General features: G+C 46.5%; 1 protein-coding gene across 3 annotated transcripts in view; it reads right to left on the minus strand.

The window, feature by feature from the left end:
• Positions 1-2,202: 2,202 nt before the first annotated feature.
• Positions 2,203-26,359, minus strand: part of LOC141167170 (N-acetyllactosaminide beta-1,3-N-acetylglucosaminyltransferase 3-like) — a 130,977-nt gene continuing 106,820 nt past the window's right edge. For 2 of the 3 annotated variants that reach the window (XM_073654576.1, XM_073654575.1), the window contains exons 2-3: positions 24,112-24,678; positions 2,203-3,266 (exon numbers count right to left, since the gene is read on the minus strand). In XM_073654576.1, the coding sequence (XP_073510677.1) occupies positions 2,812-3,266; positions 24,112-24,673 (1,017 nt within the window). In that variant the 5' untranslated portion in view covers positions 24,674-24,678 and the 3' untranslated portion in view covers positions 2,203-2,811. Of the gene's footprint in view, positions 3,267-24,111; positions 24,679-25,467; positions 25,571-26,359 lie in introns of those variants that run through there. The other variant, XM_073654574.1, reaches the window with a different exon arrangement.

A 26,359-nucleotide genomic window follows, 5' to 3' on the forward strand; every position in this document is an offset into this window, starting at 1 on the left:
AGTGGATAGGCAGTAACGGACGTGCCTGGACTAGGGCCTCAGAAGCGAGATAGTCCCTGCTAGAGTCAGGTAGCCGTGGGATGAAGCAGGAGCTTCTCCACCAGAAAGTCCAGAGGCAGTTTCCCCTCGGTCCGAGTAACACCGTGATTGGCACCGTGTGGGGACTGAGACTGTGTTTTACAGCGAGTGTTGTACGTGTATTCCCGTTTCTAAGGCCGTGATGAAGAAGTACATTGGACTGTTTTGTTTTTTAAAAGAACGTTGTCGTCTTTTATTCACATCGCGGAGGATCTGCACCCGTCCGACCCCAGGATGAAAGTGAGTAAAGACTTCTACGGCATACAGCCCAAAGTACGGCACCCCACACTCACCCAGGGACAGGCACGTCCCCATATTTCTGTAGGGGGCCGGGGTGATGAAGAAAACACTGCGACACTCGCCCATGACTACCGCCCGGCCCCCTGTTACAAGAGGATTTGAGTGAGAATGTAAATTGTACCCCAAAGAGCCACCGATATCATGTTCCCAAGAGGAGTGCATTGTGGGAGTGTTGATGTCCTTGGACTGCTTCTATAAAGTGAATTGACACGCCCCCATTGCACTTCCAGCCTGATTTGCATACGGTTTCTTACTTGAGATTTCTCATGGTGCACACATCGGATTGGGTGCTAAGTGCCTAAACAGCTGGACCAGGACACCCATTTATAAAAAGTGTACCTGTAATATGAAGAATACCTTTATACATGACCATGATATGACCAGTATCCTGCATTTCCACCTGTCTTTCCTTCTGCTGCTGGTTCTATGTCTGAGCTGCTATGATGTCTTCCCAGCACACAGACAAATATGAAGGATTCCTGCTCTCCTATCTCTGTGCAGCACATGTTCTAGAAGACGCCGGAACAGCATGAAGGATATAATACAAAAGTACTGAGCAATGTGACTGTGCATCCAGCTCTGGGATGAGATAAACACTTAATAGAAAGAAGAAGCATGGAAGATATTATACAGGGGTGCTGTGCAGTGTAGCTTTAAATGCTCCTCTTAGTGATATAAACACTACTAGATAGCAGGATATTATACAGCAGTATAACCATGACTCCAGCACTGGGTGTGATAAAACACTCACCAAAAAGCAGCAGTATGGGGACTTTAAAGGTAATGTAGCATTAACTCCTGCTCTGTGTGAAATAAACACTTACTAGAAAGCAGTAGCACTGAGCAGAATACCAATACCTTCAGCACACAAGTAAGATAAGTTCTCAGAAAGCAGCCATTCAGCATGCAGGACATTGTCCAGGAGTATTCTGATGTGTTTCTGTGAATCCAGCACTGAGGTGAGATAGCACACTTACTAGAAGCAGCATGGGGGGGGGACATTGTACAGCAATATTATAAACTGTAGCTGTGAATACATCACAGGGGTGAGATAAAACACTTACTAGAAGCAGCATGGGGGACATTGTACAGGAGTATTATGCACTGTAGCTGTGAATACATCACTGGGGTGAGATTAAACACTTACTAGAAGCAGCATGGGGACATTGTACAGGAGTATTATGCACTGTAGCTGTGAATCCATCACTGGGGTAAGATTAAACACTTACTAGAAGCAGCATGGGGACATTGTACATGAGTATTATGCACTGTAGCTGTGAATCCATCACTGGGGTGAGATTAAACACTTACTAGAAGCAGCATGGGGGGGGGGGACATTGTACAGCAATATTATAAACTGTAGCTGTGAATACATCACAGGGGTGAGATAAAACACTTACTAGAAGCAGCATGGGGGACATTGTACAGGAGTATTATGCACTGTAGCTGTGAATACATCACTGGGGTGAGATTAAACACTTACTAGAAGCAGCATGGGGACATTGTACAGGAGTATTATGCACTGTAGCTGTGAATCCATCACTGGGGTGAGATTAAACACTTACTAGAAGCAGCATGGGGACATTGTACATGAGTATTATGCACTGTAGCTGTGAATCCATCACTGGGGTGAGATTAAACACTTACTAGAAGCAGCATGAGGGACATTGTACAGGAGTATTATGCACTGTAGCTGTGACTCCATCACTGGGATGAGATTAAACACTTACTAGAAGCAGCAGGGTACATTTTACCTTATAGTTTTATATAAAAATCGTTACACAAATGGTTCGGAAGTCACTGAAAAAAAGAACGATTCTTCAGTAGCTTGGAATTTCTTTTTTTATTGGGCATGTACCTAAAAACCTACAACGTGAAGCTGGCAGGGTGGGGCGGGGGGTCTCCCCACCTAAGACAAAAGTTATCATATTCAGTAGCGTCATGTGCACTATTCAGACAGCAGACGATTGCCGGGTAACTCGAGCACTCAGTGTCAATCAGCTTCTGCAAAAGTCCAGAATGTAAAAACCATCAAATCATCATATAAATCTCTGATTCCTTGATACATAATGCAGTGGAAATGGAGATCGGAATAAATAAAGCTTCTTTGTGTTCAATTCATAATTTACCCATAAAATTCAACCCATGCCCGATAGATAAAACCCAAATCCTTTATCGCTTCCAGGCTTTCGGCCTTAGTTCAAGAGTCCTGAAGACAAGTCTGTTGTGCATTGAGATAGATCATCCTGTGACCTGAACAGAGATAACCCAGAAGACTCCAATAAACATGTCCTACGACCACCCATGAGAACCAGCTCTGATATAAGCACTAACGTTAGGGGTCTGCACTCTCAGCTTCGATAAATAGATTTCCACCCATTGGGCCCCTCCACCAGTCTTTATCGCTTCGCGTTTCCGATTGACCCCAATCGCTTAATGTTGGGTTACGGTGAGGCACTGCGCTTCTTGGACCTGACTCCAGATTTTCAGCAGGTAGGCCGGCTCTACTCTGTGGACCACAAGAGCTCGCTGGTAGTGACAAGGGTCGAATCTCAGTCCAAAAACATAAAAGCGACTGTCATGGCGGAGAGTGAGATTAGCAGCCAAAGACAAGAAGCCTAAATAAACATCATCCAGTGGAAAGACAGGAAGCCTGAGGGAAGTGTGATACAGGGACTGGGCCGAAGCTGCCGAGAAGAGGAAGCCTCCACCAGAAAGGAAGTACGGGTATTTAACGTTGGGGAACAAGGTACGGGAGATCTTGTATTTGGAGTAGCGAAGGACAACGGAGTGCCTCTGTAGTGCCCCATGTAGCTGGAGGGAAGACAACTCATTCTCATTTATATATCGAACCAAGGACGACGGACTCACGAACAGATCATCATCACCTAGAAGATAAAACATTGGCATCACCAAAAGATAAAACTATGGTATAATCAAAATTATTCACCTAGAAGAGAACAACACAGGCATCATCATCACCAAGAAAACAACACAATGACAGGCAACAATACCAAGAAAACAACACCAACAAAACACCACACAGGCATCGTCAGCACCTAAACAACAACACACACGTATCATCATCACCAAGAAAACAACACAGTGACAGGCATCAATACCAACAAAATAACATACAGGCATCGTCAACACCTAAACAACAACACACAGGCAGCATGATCACCAAGAAAACAACACAATGACAGGCATCAATACCAACAAAATAACATACAGGCATCGTCAACACCTAAACAACAGCACACAGGCATCATCATCACCAAGAAAACAACACAATGACAGGCATCAATACCAACAAAATAACACCAAGAAAACAACACACAGGCATCGTCATCACCAAGAAAACAACACAGTGACAGGCATCAATACCAAGAAAACAACACACAGGCATCGTCATCACCAAGAAAACAACACACAGGCATCATCATCACCAAGAAAACAACACAGAGACAGGCATCAATACCAAGAAAACAACACCAAGAAAACAACACACAGGCATCGTCATCACCAAGAAAACAACACAGAGACAGGCATCAATAGCAACAAAATAACACTAAGAAAACAACACAGAGACATCATCATCACCAAGAAAACAACACAGTGACAGGAATCAATACCAACAAAATAACACCAAGAAAACAACACATAGGCATCGTCATCACCAAGAAAACAACACACAGGCATCGTCATCACCTAAACAACAACACACACGTATCATCATCACCAAGAAAACAACACAATGACAGGCAACAATACCAAGAAAACAACACCAACAAAACACCACACAGGCATTGTCATCACCTAAACAACAACACACACGTATCATCATCACCAAGAAAACAACACAGTGACAGGCATCAATACCAAGAAAACAACACACAGGCATCGTCATCACCAAGAAAACAACACACAGGCATCATCATCACCAAGAAAACAACACAGAGACAGGCATCAATACCAAGAAAACAACACCAAGAAAACAACACACAGGCATCGTCATCACCAAGAAAACAACACAGAGACAGGCATCAATACCAACAAAATAACACTAAGAAAACAACACAGAGACATCATCATCACCAAGAAAACAACACAGTGACAGGAATCAATACCAACAAAATAACACTAACAAAACACCACACAGGCATCGTCATCACCTAAACAACAACACACAGGCATCATCATCACCAAGAAAACAACACAGTGACAGGCATCAATACCAACAAAATAACATACAGGCATCGTCAACACCTAAACAACAACACACAGGCAGCATCATCACCAAGAAAACACCACAATGACAGGCATCAATACCAACAAAATAACATACAGGCATCGTCAACACCTAAACAACAGCACACAGGCATCATCATCACCAAGAAAACAACACAATGACAGGCATCAATACCAACAAAATAACATACAGGCATCGTCAACACCTAAACAACAACACACAGGCAGCATCATCACCAAGAAAACAACACAATGACAGGCATCAATACCAACAAAATAACACCAAGAAAACAACACACAGGCATCGTCATCACCAAGAAAACAACACAGTGACAGGCATCAATACCAAGAAAACAACACCAACAAAACAACACACAGGCATCGTCATAACCAAGAAAACAACTCACAGGCATCATCATCACCAAGAAAACAACACAGAGACAGGCATCAATACCAAGAAAACAACACCAACAAAACAACACACAGGCATCGTCATCACCAAGAAAACAACACACAGGCATCATCATCACCAAGAAAACAACACAGAGACAGGCATCAATACCAACAAAATAACACTAAGAAAACAACACAGAGACATCATCATCACCAAGAAAACAACACAGTGACAGGCATCAATACCAAGAAAACAACACACAAGCATCGTCATCACCTAAACACCACCACACAGGCATCATCATCACCAAGAAAACAACACAGTGACAGGAATCAATACCAACAAAATAACACCAAGAAAACAACACATAGGCATCGTCATCACCAAGAAAACAACACACAGGCATCGTCATCACCTAAACAACAACCTACAGGCATCATCATCACCAAGAAAACAACACACAGGCATCGTCATCACCTAAACAACAACACACAGGCATCATCATCACCAAGAAAACAACACACAGGCATCGTCATCACCTAAACAACAACACACAGGCATCATCATCACCAAGAAAACAACACACAGGCATCGTCATCACCTAAACAACAACACACAGGCATCATCATCACCAAGAAAACAACACACAGGCATCATCATCACCAAGAAAACAACACAGAGACAGGCATCAATACCAACAAAATAACACTAACAAAACAGCACAGAGACATCATCATCACCAAGAAAACAACACAGTGACAGGCATCAATACCAAGAAAACAACACACAAGCATCGTCATCACCTAAACAACACCACACAGGCATCATCATCACCAAGAAAACAACACAGTGACAGGCATCAATACCAACAAAATAACACCAAGAAAACAACACACAGGCATCGTCATCACCAAGAAAACAACACACAGGCATCGTCATCACCTAAACAACAACACACAGGCATCATCATCACCAAGAAAACAACACACAGGCATCGTCATCACCTAAACAACAACACACAGGCATCATCATCACCAAGAAAGCAACACAGAGACAGGCATCAATACCAAGAAAATAACACTAACAAAACAACACACAGGCATCGTCAACACCTAAACAACAACACACAGGCATCATCATCACCAAGAAAACAACACAGAGACAGGCATCAATACCAAGAAAATAACCCACAGGCATCATCATCACCAAGAAAACAACACAGTGACAGGCATCAATACCAACAAAACAACACCAAGAAAACAACACACAGGCATCATCATCACCAAGAAAACAACACACAGGCATCGTCATCACCTAAACAACAACACACAGGCATCGTCATCACCTAAACAACAACACACAGGCATCGTCATCACCTAAACAACAACACACAGGCATCATCATCACCAAGAAAGCAACACAGAGACAGGCATCAATGCCAAGAAAATAACAGTAACAAAACAACACAGAGACATCATCATCACCAAGAAAACAACACAGAGACAGGCATCAATACCAACAAAATAACACTAACAAAACAACACAGAGACATCATCATCACCAAGAAAACAACACAGTGACAGGCATCAATACCAACAAAACAACACAGTGACAGGCATCAATACCAACAAAACAACACACAAGTGTGGCACCCCAGGGGTCTGGTTTCCACAGTAATAGCCATATTACGTCTGTGAGCAGGTGGGAGGTCTCCTGGTCAGGAATCCTGAGCATACCACACCTCCTGCCCAGTCCTGGGAGGGGAAGAACTTCCCCTATATAAACTGGGGCTGAGGCAGGGTTAGTGAGTAGAGTAGAGTAGAGTAGAGTAGAGTGAGAGAACACAGACAGAGACACAGTCTGGTCTGTAGTGGAGCAGCTTTAGGGAAAGAAAGATCAGGAGCTCTGTGGGAGCTGTGCTAAAAGAGGTCAGGGGCTGGAAGCTGTAGAGCTCGCCCTGATTGAAGAGTTCTGACCGGACCCGGAGTCCGAGGCTGTGGGGACGAATCCTTACCCAGCAGCAGAAACCGACCGGCAGGGGATTTCAGGTCCTCTGGCCAAGAAACCCGAAGGCACGGTCACACGCAAGGGACCAGCACCGCCGTCGTGGAGCGGAAGCTACCAGAAGGCCCCGAGTCACCGGCCATACGGGTGAGCACCACATGGTACACTCAGGGACGTGGGCTACTTTTACCCGCCTCTAGCAAGGTAGCCAGAAGAGTACGATTAGTTGGGGAGGCCTACAACTCCGCCTGGCCAGGGGAGATTCCATGTGCTCACGGACTGACCAGGCCCCGATCGCTAGCCAGTACTCCGGGAGGGTCTACCTTTGCCACCAGTAAAGACCCTGAACGACACCGCACCGTCTCTGAGTGTTTCATCATCCACGTCCGCTGCCCTGAGGCCATACCCCTCCCGTTGGGGGTTATACCATCCACGCTGCACAACCGTACCACCGGCCTCAGCGGTCTGCCCTGCAGCAGCGGTCTCATAACCGCATTCAACGGGTGGCGTAGTTGAGCAATATAACATCTTCTGACAAGCACTGCCACTTAGTTTGACTCCCTGGGCACGGACCGGGTCACCGCCACGAAACTACTACCCCTATCAGATCCGGCTCCGGGTAGGCCCCCGCGTGCGCAACGCTACTTGGCACAGGTCCAGGGGCGCGTCAACTTTTGGCGTAGTCGGCAGGATTTCGTGCCCGCAACCACCGGGTACTGCGTGCCTGAAAAAGAGACTTTTAAACTTACCTGTGGTGAAGATTCCCGCCATCCGACGCCATCTTCTACCTTCTTCCCGCCATCCGTGGAGTTTTCCCGCCGTTGGACGCCATCTTCTGCCTTCTTCCCGCCATCCGTGGAGTTTTCCCGCCGTTGGACGCCATCTTGAAGACGCCGCGCGGGAAGAAGAGGGGCGTGGACTCCGAAAGCGCGCGGGAACTGGAGCTCCGCCTCACGTCCGGATGTTGCGTAAGGTCCTGGAAGGAGCCCAGCAGACGCCGACGTCACAGGAGCGCGACGGAAGGTCCTCGACCCTGACGATCCACTGCGGAGCCGCGGCCTACGGAAGAGGATCATCGCAAGGTAGGCCACGGTCCACTAGGGGGGAGGAGGATGTCGGATACGGAGGAGAGCTTCACTGCCACAGCCACCGCCAGCGCCACTGCTGCAGCGGTCATGCCTTTCACGATGCCCTATATCCCGGGGGCAGCCTGGCTACCCCAGTACTCAGGGGAGTCACATACCCTGAATGACTTTAGAGAAAAGCTGGATAGCCTCTTCCAGGTGTACCCCCTCACAGAAGAGCAAAAAGTGAGCATCCTGGTGGCCCAACTAACCGGGGCAGCCCAAAGGGAGGTAAAGTCCTGGCCACCTGGGAGGAGGACTGTAGCAGGGATATTAGCCCGGCTGAAGGACACCTTTGATACCCGCACCTCAGCTGAGATTAAGCTTAGATTCTACGGGTGCAAACAGCGAGCACATGAGAATATAAGGGACTATGCACTAAACCTACAAGAGGCCCTGAGAGCCATTAAGCAGGCCGACCCTGACGGCGTGGGAAACGAGGACAGGCTGTTGACCGAACAATTTATAGAGGGACTATATTGCAATGCCCACCGAACCCAGTTGCGGGCAATGGCCTTACAGGATCCTCATCTGGACTTTGCACAGTTCAAGGACAGAGCCATTCGGGTGCTCCGAGAACCGGCACCGGGTGGCGTTGTGGCCCACAGGCGCCCTACTACCGCTTACCACCAGGAGGCGGCGCCCTTATCGGCAGGGCCTGTGGGAGCTGATGCGCAGGCTTTGAACAATGACCCGGCTCCAGACCTGCACCATCAGGTCCAAGAGCTAGCTAAAAGCGTAGCTGCGCTAACCCGAACTGTGCAGTCTTTACAGGTTGCTGCTCCAGGGAAGATCCAGCTGGCATCCGGACCGGAGGACATTCCGTGGCGTTGACCAAGGAGGACCCCACCGGCCAGAGGAAGACCCAGCGACCGATACAACGAGGACGGACAACCCATCTGCCGCCGCTGCAATCAACCCGGACATATGGCAAGGTACTGTCCTTTAAACTGGCACAACCTGGGGTAGAGGGCCAACCCCTAGGAATAAGATCACCAGGCCCATCGAACTGGCGTGACAAATATGTGGGAGGACGTCCAGTCTTGCCTGTAGTACTGGATGGCATTCCTATGAGTGCCCTACTTGACACCGGGTCACAGGTCACCACCATCCCGTACGTGCTCTTTAAGCAGTACTGGAATGACTCGGATATAACCCGCTACCCTGACGACGACTTGAGTATCATCGCCAGCAATGGTCAACCCGTGCCACAGATCGGATTCAAAGAGATAACCATTAAAGTCGGTAGAGTCGAACTGGCAGCACAGGGACTGATCATTGTAGACATTGACAAGCGCGAGAGTCACCCAAAGATAACTCTAGGAACTAATGTGATTGAAAATTGTCTTGCAGAGGTGATTTTCATTTTACAGCAGGTTGCCAAGAACGCCAGCTCCGGCCAACAGCGAGTGCTCCAAAAAGAGATCCGGGCACTGATGCGGCGGCAACAGGTGGAACTCTCCGGTGGTGAGATTGGAAGCGTGAGAATGTGTGACCCTTTCCCTATTGCCATGCCCCCAAAAAGTGAAATGATGATTTGGTGCCGGGCAGCTATTGGTCTAAGAGGTAGAGACTACCAAGCAATGGTAGAACCCGTCTACTCAGACAGTAGGCCCACCATTTTGACAGCACGGGGGGTGGTTGATGTACGCCATGGGAGGGTGCCCGTTCGCATAATAAACATCGGGAAAAGGGAAGTGTACCTGCCCCGGTATGCTACGCTAGCCAAATTGTATACCATCAATCAAAATTCTGTACAGTCCGTGGAACCCTTGCCTCCATCTCATCCAGAGGAAGGTAACGGCTCTAAGAAAACAATAGAGGACTGGTGTCAGCAACTACATTTGGGTACTGACTCCACTCCCTCACACCAGAAACAAGGAGTCTATCGGGTGGTTCAAGAGTACGAGAGAGTGTTTAGTAAACACCCGTTAGACTTCGGGCGAGTAAAGGGGGTAGAACATCATATCCCCACGGGAGACCATCCTCCCATAAAGGAGAGATACCGACCCGTACCCCCTGCACACTACCAACACGCCAAGGGAATGCTTAGAGACATGAAGGAGGCTGGGGTAATCAGGGATAGCTGTAGCCCCTGGGCAGCTCCACTGGTCTTGGTTAAAAAAAAAGACAACACCATGAGAATGTGTGTAGATTACCGGAAAATCAACCGTATCACACACAAAGATGCGTACCCCTTACCAAGGATAGAGGAGTCTTTGGCCGCTTTAAAATCTGCTAACTTCTTCTCTACTTTGGATCTCACTAGCGGGTACTGGCAGGTTCCTGTAGCAGAGGCGGACCAGGAGAAGACCGCATTCACCACCCCGATGGGACTTAGCGAGTTTACCTGCATGCCGTTCGGACTCTGCAACGCACCAGGAACCTTCCAACGGTTGATGGAATGCTGTCTGGGACACTGAAACTTCGAGACGGTCCTGTTATACCTGGACGATGTCATCGTCTACTCCAAGACCTACGAGGACCACCTGAAACACCTGGCAGAAGTGTTCGAAGCCCTGGCAAACTACGGCCTAAAGGTGAAACCCTCCAAGTGTCACCTCCTGAAACCAAGGGTGCAGTACCTGGGACACGTGGTGAGTGCTGACGGAGTGGCTCCCGACCCTGATAAGATCACCGCGATTAAGGAATGGCCAAGACCCTCCAGCGTAAAGGAGGTGCGGCAGTTCCTCGGGTTGGTAGGCTACTACCAAAGGTTCATTCCCGGTTTCACCAAAAAGGCAGCTCCTATGCAGGACCTCCTGATAGGCCAGTCCAGGAAGGCCAAGAACCAGAAGCCGCCCTTCAGATGGGAGAAGTTGGAAGAAGAGTCCTTCCGCCAGCTGAAGATGGCCCTCACGGGGGATGAAATCCTGGCGTACCCTGATTACAGCCAGCCCTTTATCCTCTACACCGACGCAAGTAACATCGGGCTAGGAGCCATACTGTCCCAGATCCAGCAGGGGAAGGAACGGGTAATTGCTTACGCCAGCCGAAAACTGCGACCCACCGAAAGAAACCCTGAGAATTACAGCTCATTCAAGCTAGAATTCCTGGCAGTGGTGTGGGCAGTCACCGAACGCTTTAAGCACTACCTCGCCTCTTCCCGGTTCATCGTGTACACGGATAACAACCCGTTGACACACCTGGATACGGCAAGACTCGGTGCCCTGGAGCAGAGATGGATGGCCCGCCTGTCCAACTATGAGTTCACGATCAAATACCGGGCAGAACGCTCCAATACCAACGCGGATGCCCTGTCCAGAATGCCAAACCTACCGGACGTAGGGGAAGATCCAGAGGAATTGGAAGAAGTTGAACTCCCCGCGTTCCACCATCATGGGACTATCCAGTATTCCCACCGTGTAAGGGGTAGGCAATCCGCAACGTTCAACCCCTTACCTCATTACAACTGGGCGGAAACGCAAGACAGTGACCCCGCCGTCCGACTGGTGAAGGAGATGCTGACTCAGCCAGATGCCCGCCTTGACCCAGACGCTCCGGAGGAGACCAAGCAACTGTGGGCTGAGAAGAGTCGACTGTTCCTTTACAAGGGGAAGTTGTGCCGCAGAATGGTTAACTCCCGGACGCATGAACTGATCTGGCAAGTAGTGGTGCCAAGAAGAGACGCGGCTATGGTACTGGAGGCATACCACGACGGAGCTGGGCACTTCGGATGGAAGAAGCTGGAGTTCCTGCTGCGCGGGCGGTTCCACTGGGTAGGCATGAGAGGAATCATCGAGAGGTGGTGCAGAGACTGTGGACCGTGCCACCTAAGAAGGAAGGACCGTGCCAGCCAGAAGACTCCCTTGCAGCCCATCATCACCCGACAGCCACTGGAACTGGTAGCCCTGGACCATGTGAAACTGGCTCCAAGCAGATCTGGGTATGTCTACGCCCTCACAATCGTAGATCATTACTCCCGGTTCCTGGTGGTGGTCCCGATCAAGGACTTAACGGCTCAAACAGCAGCTAGAGCCTTCCAGCAGCACTTCTGCCGTCCACACGGATACCCAGAACAGGTGCTGACGGACCAAGGACCTGCCTTTGAAGCGGAAGTCTTCCAGGAGTTCTGCACTCTGTATGGCTGCCGGAAGATAAGAACAACACCCTATCATCCGCAAACCAATGGACTCTGTGAGAAAATGAACCAGGTGGTGGTAGACCTTCTGAAAACATTGCCCCTGGAAGAACGCAGTCTGTGGCCTGAGAAACTGCCTGATCTGGTGGACCTATACAACCACATCCCGGTAGGTTCTACCAACTGTACCCCGGCTTACCTGATGAGAGCAAGACCTGGTAAGCTGCCTGTTGATCTGGATATGGGAGTCCTGACACCCGAGGACACTTCACCAGAAGCAGACTGGGACACAGAGAGGCAGCAGCAGTACCGGAAAGTACAGGAGAGCGTTGAGCGAAGTCTCTGTCAAGCTAGAGAAAGACAGGAGAAGACTTACAACCAGTATGCTCCCGCTGTTCTCCTGGTACCTGGAGAGCAGGTCTTGAAGAGGAAGAGACGGCTCCACAAGTTGGACGACCAGTGGGAGAAGGACCCGTACACCGTACTGCCCTCAAGCCATGAGAACCCAAAAGTCTGCACAATCAGTAAGGACGGAGGAGAAACCACAGCCATTGTCTCCCGAGATCACCTGAAAAAGTGTCCCGAGCAGCTACGAAACCCTGAAGAAGATCAAGAAAACCCTCAACCCGTAGAGGAAAGGGAGGAGATGGTTAGTACTGTACTCGGAGACCTCCCTCGGTCTTGGACTCAAGTAAATGGCGCCGTTGTGGTACCCGTCCTCACCTTCTTCCAGCGAGCATCCCAAGTGCCTACGGAAAAACAGGTAGAGCTGGAAGAGCAGCCGGTCCAGGAGGCAGAAGACCCCACAAAAGCAGACCAGGAGAAGCGATCCTCTGCTTATAGTGAGCCTGCCGTACCCCTAGTGAGCCAAAGAGCCCGTAGACAGCTGCCCAGTTTACCTTTGACAGCTCCTACATCTTGTAGCTCAGGACCAGTCAGTAAGCTCCGTAGGTCCACTAGAGCCACTAGAGGCCAGTTGCCCGTACGTTGGAGGATCTAAAGTGTTCAAACTGTTTTATTTGTATTTACCTGTTTATTGTTGCTTGTAAATAATTATGTATCTCTAGTTATTTCATAGGTGTCTTTAATGGATTATCCGGAATCCTTTGTATATATGTTTTGAGCGTAACCCAGGAAAGGACTAAGACTGTTAAAGACTCGGGGTAGGACAGACCCCTACCTGGTTACGGCTCCCTGTTCCTTGGTGAAATGGACACCCTTGTTTTCTTCAAAAAAAATGCACCCGGTTGCGGACACGCAGTGACCATCATAATGTGTTTTTCTTTGTTATGCTGTTTCTGTTTATAACTTGTTTTGTTTACAAAAATATGTTTAGTCCCGGAGTACTAAATTTCACTAGGGGGGAATGTGGCACCCCAGGGGTCTGGTTTCCACAGTAATAGCCATATTACGTCTGTGAGCAGGTGGGAGGTCTCCTGGTCAGGAATCCTAAGCATACCACACCTCCTGCCCAGTCCTGGGAGGGGAAGAACTTCCCCTATATAAACTGGGGCTGAGGCAGGGTTAGTGAGTAGAGTAGAGTAGAGTGAGAGAACACAGACAGAGACACAGTCTGGTCTGTAGTGGAGCAGCTTTAGGGAAAGAAAGATCAGGAGCTCTGTGGGAGCTGTGCTAAAAGAGATCAGGGGCTGGAAGCTGTAGAGCTCGCCCTGATTGAAGAGTTCTGACCGGACCCGGAGTCCGAGGCTGTGGGGACGAATCCTTACCCAGCAGCAGAAACCGACCGGCAGGGGATTTCAGGTCCTCTGGCCAAGAAACCCGAAGGCACGGTCACACGCAAGGGACCAGCACCGCCGTCGTGGAGCGGAAGCTACCAGAAGGCCCCGAGTCACCGGCCATACGGGTGAGCACCACACGGTACACTCAGGGACGTGGGCTACTTTTACCCGCCTCTAGCAAGGTAGCCAGAAGAGTACGATTAGTTGGGGAGGCCTACAACTCCGCCTGGCCAGGGGAGATTCCATGTGCTCACGGACTGACCAGGCCCCGATCGCTAGCCAGTACTCCGGGAGGGTCTACCTTTGCCACCAGTAAAGACCCTGAACGACACCGCACCGTCTCTGAGTGTTTCATCATCCACGTCCGCTGCCCTGAGGCCATACCCCTCCCGTTGGGGGTTATACCATCCACGCTGCACAACCGTACCACCGGCCTCAGCGGTCTGCCCTGCAGCGGCGGTCTCATAACCGCATTCAACGGGTGGCGTAGTCGAGCAATATAACATCTTCTGACAAGCACTGCCACTTAGTTTGACTCCCTGGGCACGGACCGGGTCACCGCCACGAAACTACTACCCCTATCAGATCCGGTTCCGGGTAGGCCCCCGCGTGCGCAACGCTACATGGCACAGGTCCAGGGGCGCGTCACAAGCATCGTCATCACCTAAACAACAACACACAGGCATCATCATCACCAAGAAAACAACACAGTGACAGGCATCAATACCAAGAAAACAACACCAACAAAACTAGACACAGGCATCACATACCAACAAAACAACACACAGGCATCATCATCAACAACAAAACAACACACAGGCATCATCATCACCAAGAAAACAACACAATGAGAGGCAACAATACCAAGAAAACAACACCAACAAAACAACACACAGGCATCGTCATCACCTAAACAACAACACACACGTATCATCATCACCAAGAAAACAACACAGTGACAGGCATCAATACCAAGAAAACAACACTAACAAAACAACACACAGGCATCGTCAACACCTAAACAACAGCACACAGACATCATCATCACCAAGAAAACAACACAGTGACAGGCATCAATACCAACAAAACAACACACAGGCATCGTCATCACCTAAACAACAACACACAGGCATCATCATCACCAAGAAAACAACACAGTGACAGGCATCAATACCAACAAAATAACACCAACAAAACAACACACAGGCATCGTCAACACCTAAATAACAGCACACAGGCATCATCATCACCAAGAAAACAACACAGTGACAGGCATCAATACCAACAAAACAACACTAACAAAACAACACACAGGCATCGTCAACACCTGAACAACAACACACAGGCATCATCATCACCAAGAAAACAACACAGTGACAGGCATCAATACCAAGAAAACAACACTAACAAAACAACACACAGGCATCGTCAACACCTAAACAACAACACACAGGCATCATCATCACCAAGAAAACAACACAGTGACAGGCATCAATACCAAGAAAACAACACTAACAAAACAACACACAGGCATCGTCAACACCTAAACAACAGCACACAGGCATCATCATCACCAAGAAAACAACACCGAGACAGGCATCATTACCAACAAAATAACACTAACAAAGCAACACACAGGTATCGTCAACACCTAAACAACAGCACACAGGCATCATCATCACCAAGAAAACAACACACAGGCATCATCATCACCAAGAAAACAACACAGTGACAGGCATCATTACCAACAAAATAACACTAACAAAGCAACACACAGGTATCGTCAACACCTAAACAACAGCACACAGGCATCATCATCACCAAGAAAACAACACAGTGACAGGCATCAATACCAAGAAAACAACACTAACAAAACAACACACAGGTATCGTCAACACCTGAACAACAACACACAGACATCATCATCACCAAGAAAACAACACAGTGACAGGCATCAATACCAACAAAACAACACACAGGCATCGTCAACACCTAAACAACAGCACACAGGCATCATCATCACCAAGAAAACAACACAGTGACAGGCATCAATACCAACAAAACAACACTAACAAAACAACACACAGGCATCGTCAACACCTAAACAACAGCACACAGGCATCATCATCACCAAGAAAACAACACAGTGACAGGCATCAATACCAAGAAAACAACACACAGGCATCATCAACACCTAAACAACAACACACAGGCATCATCATCAACAACAAAACAACACACAGGCATCATCATCACCAAGAAAACAACACAGTGACAGGCATCAATACCAAGAAAACAACACTAACAAAACAACACACAGGCATCGTCAACACCTAAACAACAGCACACAGGCATCATCATCACCAAGAAAACAACACAATGACAGGCATCAATACCAACAAAACAACACTAACAAAACAACACACAGGCATCATCATCACCAAGAAAACAACACAGTGACAGGCATCAATACCAAGAAAACAACACTAACAAAACAACACACAGGCATCGTCAACACCTGAACAACAACACACAGACATCATCATCACCAAGAAAACAACACAGTGACAGGCATCAATACCAACAAAACAACACTAACAAAACAACACACAGGCATCGTCAACACCTGAACAACAACACACAGGCATCATCACCAAGAAAACAACACAGTGACAGGCATCAATACCAAGAAAACAACACTAAAAAAACAACACACAGGCATCGTCAACACCTGAACAACAACACACAGGCATCATCATCACCAAGAAAACAACACAGTGACAGGCAACAATACCAACAAAACAACACTAACAAAACAACACACAGGCATCGTCAACACCTGAACAACAACACACAGGCATCATCATCACCAAGAAAACAACACAGTGACAGGCATCAATACCAACAAAACAACACACAGGCATCGTCAACACCTGAACAACAGCACACAGACATCATCATCACCAAGAAAACAACACAGTGACAGGCATCAATACCAACAAAACAACACTAACAAAACAACACACAGGCATCGTCAACACCTGAACAACAACACACAGGCATCATCATCACCAAGAAAACAACACAGTGACAGGCATCAATACCAAGAAAACAACACTAACAAAACAACACACAGGCATCGTCAACACCTGAACAACAACACACAGGCATCATCATCACCAAGAAAACAACACAGTGACAGGCATCAATACCAACAAAACAACACTAACAAAACAACACACAGGCATCGTCAACACCTAAACAACAGCACACAGGCATCATCATCACCAAGAAAACAACACAGTGACAGGCATCAATACCAAGAAAACAACACTAACAAAACAACACACAGGCATCATCAACACCTAAACAACAGCACACAGGCATCATCACCAAGAAAACAACACAGTGACAGGCATTAATACCAAGAAAACAACATTAACAAAACAACACACAGGCATCGTCATCACCTAAACAACAGCACACAGACATAATCATCACCAAGAAAACAACACAGTGACAGGTATCAATACCAACAAAACAACACTAACAAAACAACACACAGGCATCGTCAACACCTAAACAACAGCACACAGGCATCATCATCACCAAGAAAACAACACAGTGACAGGCATCAATACGAAGAAAACAACACACAGGCATCATCAACACCTAAACAACAACACACAGGCATCATCATCAACAACAAAACAACACAGTGACAGGCATCAATACCAAGAAAACAACACTAACAAAACAACACACAGGCATCGTCAACACCTAAACAACAACACACAGGCATCATCATCAACAACAAAACAACACACAGGCATCATCATCACCAAGAAAACAACACAGTGACAGGCATCAATACCAAGAAAACAACACTAACAAAACAACACACAGGCATCGTCAACACCTGAACAACAACACACAGACATCATCATCACCAAGAAAACAACACAGTGACAGGCATCAATACCAACAAAACAACACTAACAAAACAACACACAGGCATCGTCAACAAGTGAACAACAGCACACAGACATCATCATCACCAAGAAAACAACACAGTGACAGGCATCATTACCAACAAAACAACACTAACAAAACAACACACAGGCATCGTCAACACCTGAACAACAACACACAGGCATCATCATCACCAAGAAAACAACACAGTGACAGGCATCAATACCAACAAAACAACACACAGGCATCGTCAACACCTAAACAACAGCACACAGGCATCATCATCACCAAGAAAACAACACAGTGACAGGCATCAATACCAAGAAAACAACACTAACAAAACAACACACAGGCATCGTCAACACCTGAACAACAACACACAGGCATCATCATCACCAAGAAAACAACACAGTGACAGGCAACAATACCAACAAAACAACACTAACAAAACAACACACAGGCATCGTCATCACCTAAACAACAGCACACAGGCATCATCATCACCAAGAAAACAACACAATGACAGGCATCAATACCAACAAAACAACACTAACAAAACAACACACAGGCATCGTCATCACCTAAACAACAGCACACAGGCATAATCATCACCAAGAAAACAACACAGTGACAGGCATCAATACCAAGAAAACAACACTAACAAAACAACACACAGGCATCGTCAACACCTAAACAACAGCACACAGGCATCATCATCACCAAGAAAACAACACAGTGACAGGCATTAATACCAAGAAAACAACACTAACAAAACAACACACAGGCATCGTCAACACCTAAACAACAGCACACAGACATCATCATCACCAAGAAAACAACACAATGAGAGGCAACAATACCAAGAAAACAACACAGAGACAGGCATCTATACCAAGAAAACAACACACAGGCATCATCATCACCAAGAAAACAACACAGTGACAGGCATCAATACCAAGAAAACAACACCAACAAAACAACACACAGGCATCGTCAACACCTAAACAACAGCACACAGACATCATCATCACCAAGAAATCAACACAGTGACAGGCATCAATACCAAGAAAACAACACTAACAAAACAACACACAGGCATCGTCAACACCTAAACAACAGCACACAGACATCATCATCACCAAGAAAACAACACAGTGACAGGCATCAATACCAACAAAACAACACACAGGCATCGTCAACACCTAAACAACAGCACACAGGCATCATCATCACCAAGAAAACAACACAGTGACAGGCATCAATACCAACAAAACAACACACAGGCATCGTCAACACCTAAACAACAGCACACAGGCATCATCATCACCAAGAAAACAACACAGTGACAGGCATCAATACCAACAAAACAACACTAACAAAACAACACACAGGCATCGTCAACACCTAAACAACAGCACACAGGCATCATCATCACCAAGAAAACAACACAGTGACAGGCATTAATACCAAGAAAACAACACTAACAAAACAACACACAGGCATCGTCATCACCTAAACAACAGCACACAGACATGATCATCACCAAGAAAACAACACTAACAAAACAACACAGAGACATCGTCATCACCTAAACAACAGCACACACGCATCATCATCACCAAGAAAACAACACAATGACAGGCATCAATACCAAGAAAACAACACCAACAAAACAACACACAGGCATCGTCAACACCTAAACAACAGCACACAGACATCATCATCATCACCAAGAAAACAACACAGTGACAGGCATCAATTCCAAGAAAACAACACTAACAAAACAACACACAGGCATCGTCAACACCTAAACAACAGCACACAGACATCATCATCACCAAGAAAACAACACAGTGACAGGCATCAATACCAAGAAAACAACACTAACAAAACAACACACAGGCATCGTCAACACCTAAACAACAACACACAGACATCATCATCACCAAGAAAACAACACAGTGACAGGCATCAATACCAACAAAACAACACACAGGCATCGTCAGCACCTAAACAACAGCACACAGGCATCATCATCACCAAGAAAACAACACAATGACAGGCATCAATACCAACAAAACAACACACAGGCATCGTCAACACCTAAACAATAGCACACAGGCATCATCATCACCAAGAAAACAACACAGTGACAGGCATCAATACCAACAAAACAACACACAGGCATCGTCAACACCTAAACAACAGCACACAGGCATCATCATCACCAAGCAAACAACACAGTGACAGGCATCAATACCAACAAAACAACACACAGGCACCGTCAACACCTAAACAACAGCACACAGGCATCATCATCACCAAGAAAACAACACAGTGACAGGCATCAATATCAAAAAAACAACACACAGGCATCGTCATCACCAAGAAAACAACACAATGACAGGCATCAATACCAAGAAAACAACACCAACAAAACAACACACAGGCATCGTCATCACCTAAACAACAACACACAGGCATCATCATCACAAAGAAAACAACACAGTGACAGGCATCAATACCAAGAAAACAACACCAACAAAACAACACACAGGCATCGTCAACACCTAAACAACAACACACAGGCATCATCATCACCAAGAAAACAACACAATGACAGGCATCAATACCAACAAAATAACACCAACAAAACTAGACACAGGCATCACATACCAACAAAACAACACACAGGCATCGTCAACACCTAAACAACAACACACGGGCATCATCATCACCTAGGAGAGAACACAAATCCATCAGCATCACCTAGAAAACAGCACACACACAGCATCGTCACCTAAAAGGCAACACACAGACATTGTCATCATCTAGAAGAGAACACACAGACATCAGTATCACCAAGAAGACAACACACAGACATTGCCATCACCTAGAAGACAACACACAGACATAATCATCAACTAGAAAACAACACAGGCATCGTCATCATTGAGAGGACAACATACAGGCATCAGCATCACCAAGAAAACAACACACTAGCATCAACATCACTGAGAAAACAACACCCAGGCATCGTCATGACGTAGAAGACAACACACAGAGATCATCATAAACTAGAAGACACCACACAGACATCGTCATCACCTAGAAGACAACACACAGACATCGTCATCATCCAGAAGACAACACACAGACATCGTCATCATCCAGAAGACAACACACAGACATCGTCATGAACTAGAAGACAACACACAGACATCGTCATCATCCAGAAGACAACACACAGACATCGTCATAAACTAGAAGAGAACACACAGACATCGTCATCATCCAGAAGACAACACATAGAGATCGTCATCATCCAGAATACAACACACAGACATTGTCATCACATAGAAGACAACACACAGACATTGTCATAAACTAGAAGACAACACACAGACATTGTCATAAACTAGAAGACAACACAGGCATTGTCATCACCTAGAAGACAACACACAGAGATCGTCATCATCCAGAAGACAACACACAGACATCGTCATCACCTAGGAGACAACACACAGACATCGTCATCACCTAGAAGACAACACACAGACATCGTCATCACCTAGAAGACAACACACAGGCATCGTCATCACCTAGAAGACAACACACAGACATCGTCATCACCTAGAAGACAACACACAGACATCGTCATCACCTAGAAGACAACACACAGACATCGTCATCATCCAGAAGACAACACACAGACATCGTCATCATCCAGAAGACAACACACAGACATCGTCATGAACTAGAAGACAACACACAGACATCGTCATCATCCAGAAGACAACACACAGACATCGTCATAAACTAGAAGACAACACACAGACATCGTCATCATCCAGAAGACAACACATAGAGATCGTCATCATCCAGAATACAACACACAGACATTGTCATCACATAGAAGACAACACACAGACATTGTCATAAACTAGAAGACAACACACAGACATTGTCATAAACTAGAAGACAACACAGGCATTGTCATCACCTAGAAGACAACACACAGAGATCGTCATCATCCAGAAGACAACACACAGACATCGTCATCACCTAGGAGACAACACACAGACATCGTCATCACCTAGAAGACAACACACAGACATCGTCATCACCTAGAAGACAACACACAGGCATTGTCATCACCTAGAAGACAACACACAGACATCGTCATCACCTAGAAGACAACACACAGACATCGTCATCACCTAGAAGACAACACACAGACATCGTCATCACCTAGAAGACAACACACAGACATTGTCATCACCTAGAAGACAACACACAGACATTGTCATAAACTAGAGGACAACACACAGACATCATCATCATCCAGAAGACAACACACAGACATCGTCATAAACTAGAGGACAACACACAGACATCGTCATCATCCAGAAGACAACACACAGACATCGTCATCATCCAGAAGACAACACACAGACATCGTCATCATCCAGAAGACAACACACAGACATCGTCATCACCCAGAAGACAACACACAGACATCGTCATCACCCAGAAGACAACACACAGACATCGTCATCATCCAGAAGACAACACACAGACATCGTCATCATCCAGAAGACAACACACAGACATCGTCATCATCCAGAAGACAACACACAGACATCGTCATAAACTAGAAGACAACACACAGACATCGTCATCATCCAGAAGACAACACACAGACATCGTCATCATCCAGAAGACAACACACAGACATCGTCATCATCCAGAAGACAACACACAGACATCGTCATCATCCAGAAGACAACACACAGACATCGTCATCACCCAGAAGACAACACACAGACATCGTCATCACCCAGAAGACAACACACAGACATAGTCATCACCCAGAAGACAACACACAGACATCGTCATCATCCAGAAGACAATACACAGACATCGTCATCATCCAGAAGACAATACACAGACATCGTCATCATCCAGAAGACAACACACAGACATCGTCATCATCCAGAAGACAACACACAGACATCGTCATAAACTAGAAGACAACACACAGACATCGTCATCATCCAGAAGACAACACACAGACATCGTCATCATCCAGAAGACAATACACAGACATCGTCATCACCCAGAAGACAACACACAGACATCGTCATCATCCAGAAGACAACACACAGACATCGTCATCACCCAGAAGACAACACACAGACATCGTCATCCCCGAGAGGACACTCTGTCATTGTCATCACCAAAACACAACATACAGACATCATCATCACCTAGAAGACAACACTCCAGCATTGTCATAAACTAGAAGACAGCACATACACAAATTAATCATGGAGTGTGGTCAGGTATCTGAATTAAATTTGGGAGTTCTTCTGGGGTCTTAAATATTTTGGGGTTCAGTTTGGGGTCGTAATTAATGTTGGTGTCTGCTCTGGGTTCTGAGTTGTTCTGCAGTCCGGGGTTGAATTATTTTAGGACTTTGTGTATAACGTTTCCTGACATAGGCACCTGCACAGGCGCACTCCCTCACTTCGTAAAGTTTGGGATTTTTTCTTGCTCTGATCCCATGTGCTGAGTATTATGCTCTTTGTGCTAATTTCTGTTTTTTTCTCATTAAATATTGTGGACAAATAAATTGTGTCGGCACAAAATATTTAGGGTCTGGGTCGGGGGCCAAATTTATCTAAGCCAGACCCCGAATATATGTTGGCGATTTGTCTGGGTCGGAATATATTTTGGGGCATGGGGTCTGAAATAATTTCTGGTTTGGACGAAGATCTAAATTATTTAAGCGTATGGTCTGGGGTCTGGAATATTTTAGGGTCTGGAATATTTTAGGGTCTGGTCTGGGGTGTAAATGTATGCCGCTGTATGGTCTGGGGTCTCATATAATTTTGGAGTCTGGTCTTGTGTTCTAATATACTATAGGGACTGGAGTCTGAATTAATTTTGATGTCTAGTTTTGAGTATGGATTCGTTTCTGAGGCAGGGGTCTGAACTTATTATGGGGTCTGGTCTGGGGGCTGAATTTTTTATGGAGTCTGAACTTATTATGGGGTCTGATTTTATTATGGGGTCTGATTTCAGGTCTGATTTTATTATTGGATAGGGGAGTTGGGTCGTTCTACGGTTTGGCGTATTTTAGTTATGCCCCATAGAATTACGGACCTTTGAATATAAAATCGGCCTGTTGAGGGTTGTCATTCAGCCACTCCAGGAAACATCGCTCCTTGAGGGACAGGTTGTGGTGTCCTTCTGTGAAGTCCCACAGTAAGATGTCCCGGTATTCCTCCTCCTCCACCTTCACGACCTCCATGTGCTGATTACGATCACTTAGTCCCATCAGGAAGACGGGCCTCACCCTGTACCCCATCACTTCCGCTTGCTTGGCCCAGGTTTCTCTTACGGCCGCTCTCCTACTATTCGACCCAGGGTGAGATTTGATGGCCAGCAGCAGCATAGGGGACAAACCCCAATCCTCTGGTCGTGGGGTGTAGAGTAGGGAGCAGCGATAACTCTGAAGGTAGGGAAACTCCTCCTGGAAGCGCGAGAAGTTCAGATGGTAAATGTGGACCCCGTCATCCAGTGTCACAGACTGTCTTTTTGGCTCAGGGGACAATTTAAGGATCACAGGGCTTTTGAATGAAAGCTTCAGACCTATTGTAGAGAGGAGAACAAAGACCCCCAAAGACAGAAGAGTGTAGAACCAAACTTTAATCAGGGAACTCATGATGTCTACAAAAAAAAACACAAAGAGAAATGGATGAGACAGGGTCCTACACCCTCCATACTCATACATGACTCCTACTGACCATCATCCTACAACCCTCATACTCACACATGCCTCCTGATGACTATAGTCCTTCAAGCCCCATACTCACACATGACTCCAACTGACCATTGTAATATAACCCCCATACTCACACATGACAACTACTGTCCATCGTCCTATAACCCCCATACTCACACATGACTCCTACTGACCATCGTCCTATAACCCCCATACTCACACATGACTCCTACTGACCATCGTCCTATAACCCCCATACTCACACATGACTCCTACTGACCATCGTCCTATAACCCCCATACTCACACATGACTCCTACTGACCATCCTCCTATAACCCCCATACTCACACATGACTCCTACTGACCATCCTCCTATAACCCCCATACTCACACATGACTCCTACTGACCATCGTCCTATAACCCCCATACTCGTACATGACTACTGATGACCGTCATCCTACAACCCCCATACTCACACATGACTCCTGATGACTATAGTCCTTCAAGAACCATACTCACACATGACTCCTACTGACCATCATCCTATAACCCCCATACTCACACGACCCCTGATGACTATAGTCCTTCAAGAACCATACTCACACATGACTCCTACTCACCATCGTCCTATAACCCCCATACTCATACATGACAACTACTTACCATCGTCCTATAACCCCCATACTCATACATGACTCCTACTAACCATTGTCCTATAACCTCCATACTCACATATGACTCCTACTGACCATCGTCCTATAACCCCCATACTTCATATATGAGAAGGACAGGTTTAGGAGGAGGAGCACCTAGTAATGTAGAAGACAGAGGACAGGTCTAGGAAGAGGAACACAGAGTAATTGTCACAGGTTTACCGCAACATAGAGGGGCCAGAGGACCATACTCCTGCACTGATTAGAAGCACTTCTCTTTCATATTAAATGGCGCAGGTTTCTGCTAGCAGTGCAGGGGTTAAACTGTTCAGCTTAGAGTTTCTGAAGCTTCCTTACTTGGACGATCTCAGCTGTTCAGTATTGGCCACTCCCCTTTCCTATAAATACTCGCCTCTGGCAATCTAAATTGCCAGTGTTCATACTGCCTGGTGTGAAGAGGAAGTGTCAGTTGTTGGTAGAGACATTTGGAGTGTTGATCTGTGGTTGTTGCTTGGTGTTTTGGCTGTGTGCAAATCCTCATCCTCTCCTATTTGGTTTTCCTTCCTTTTCTCCCTGGTGTTCCTCTCTGTTGTCTGTGAGTGCATATTTGTATGATTGGTATTTTCAGTAATCCCTGTACGTCCTCCTTTGTTAGTATGGTTTGTGTATACTCATACACTATTACTCCCCACTTCACTGGGTGTGGGTAAGGGGGACAGATATATGACTGATTCAGGAGCTCAGCAAGGTACATGGTTCTGTCATCTTCACCATGAAAAGTAATCTGGGGAGAAGGGATAGCACCTAGCATTAGGGACAGGGAAGGAACCCTTGGCCCCGGGGAATCCATCAACATAGTTGTAACAGTAACATAATAGGCAGAGGACAGGGTTAGAAGGAGGAGCACAGAGTAATGTAGAAGATGGATGACAGGTCCAGGAGGAGGAGCACAGAGTAATGTAGACCAGGGT

Source organism: Phyllobates terribilis, unplaced genomic scaffold (genome assembly GCF_046119375.1).
Source record: "Phyllobates terribilis strain yellow unplaced genomic scaffold, ASM4611937v1 Scaffold_11__3_contigs__length_659146591, whole genome shotgun sequence".
In the NCBI taxonomy this organism is placed as follows: domain Eukaryota; kingdom Metazoa; phylum Chordata; class Amphibia; order Anura; family Dendrobatidae; genus Phyllobates; species Phyllobates terribilis.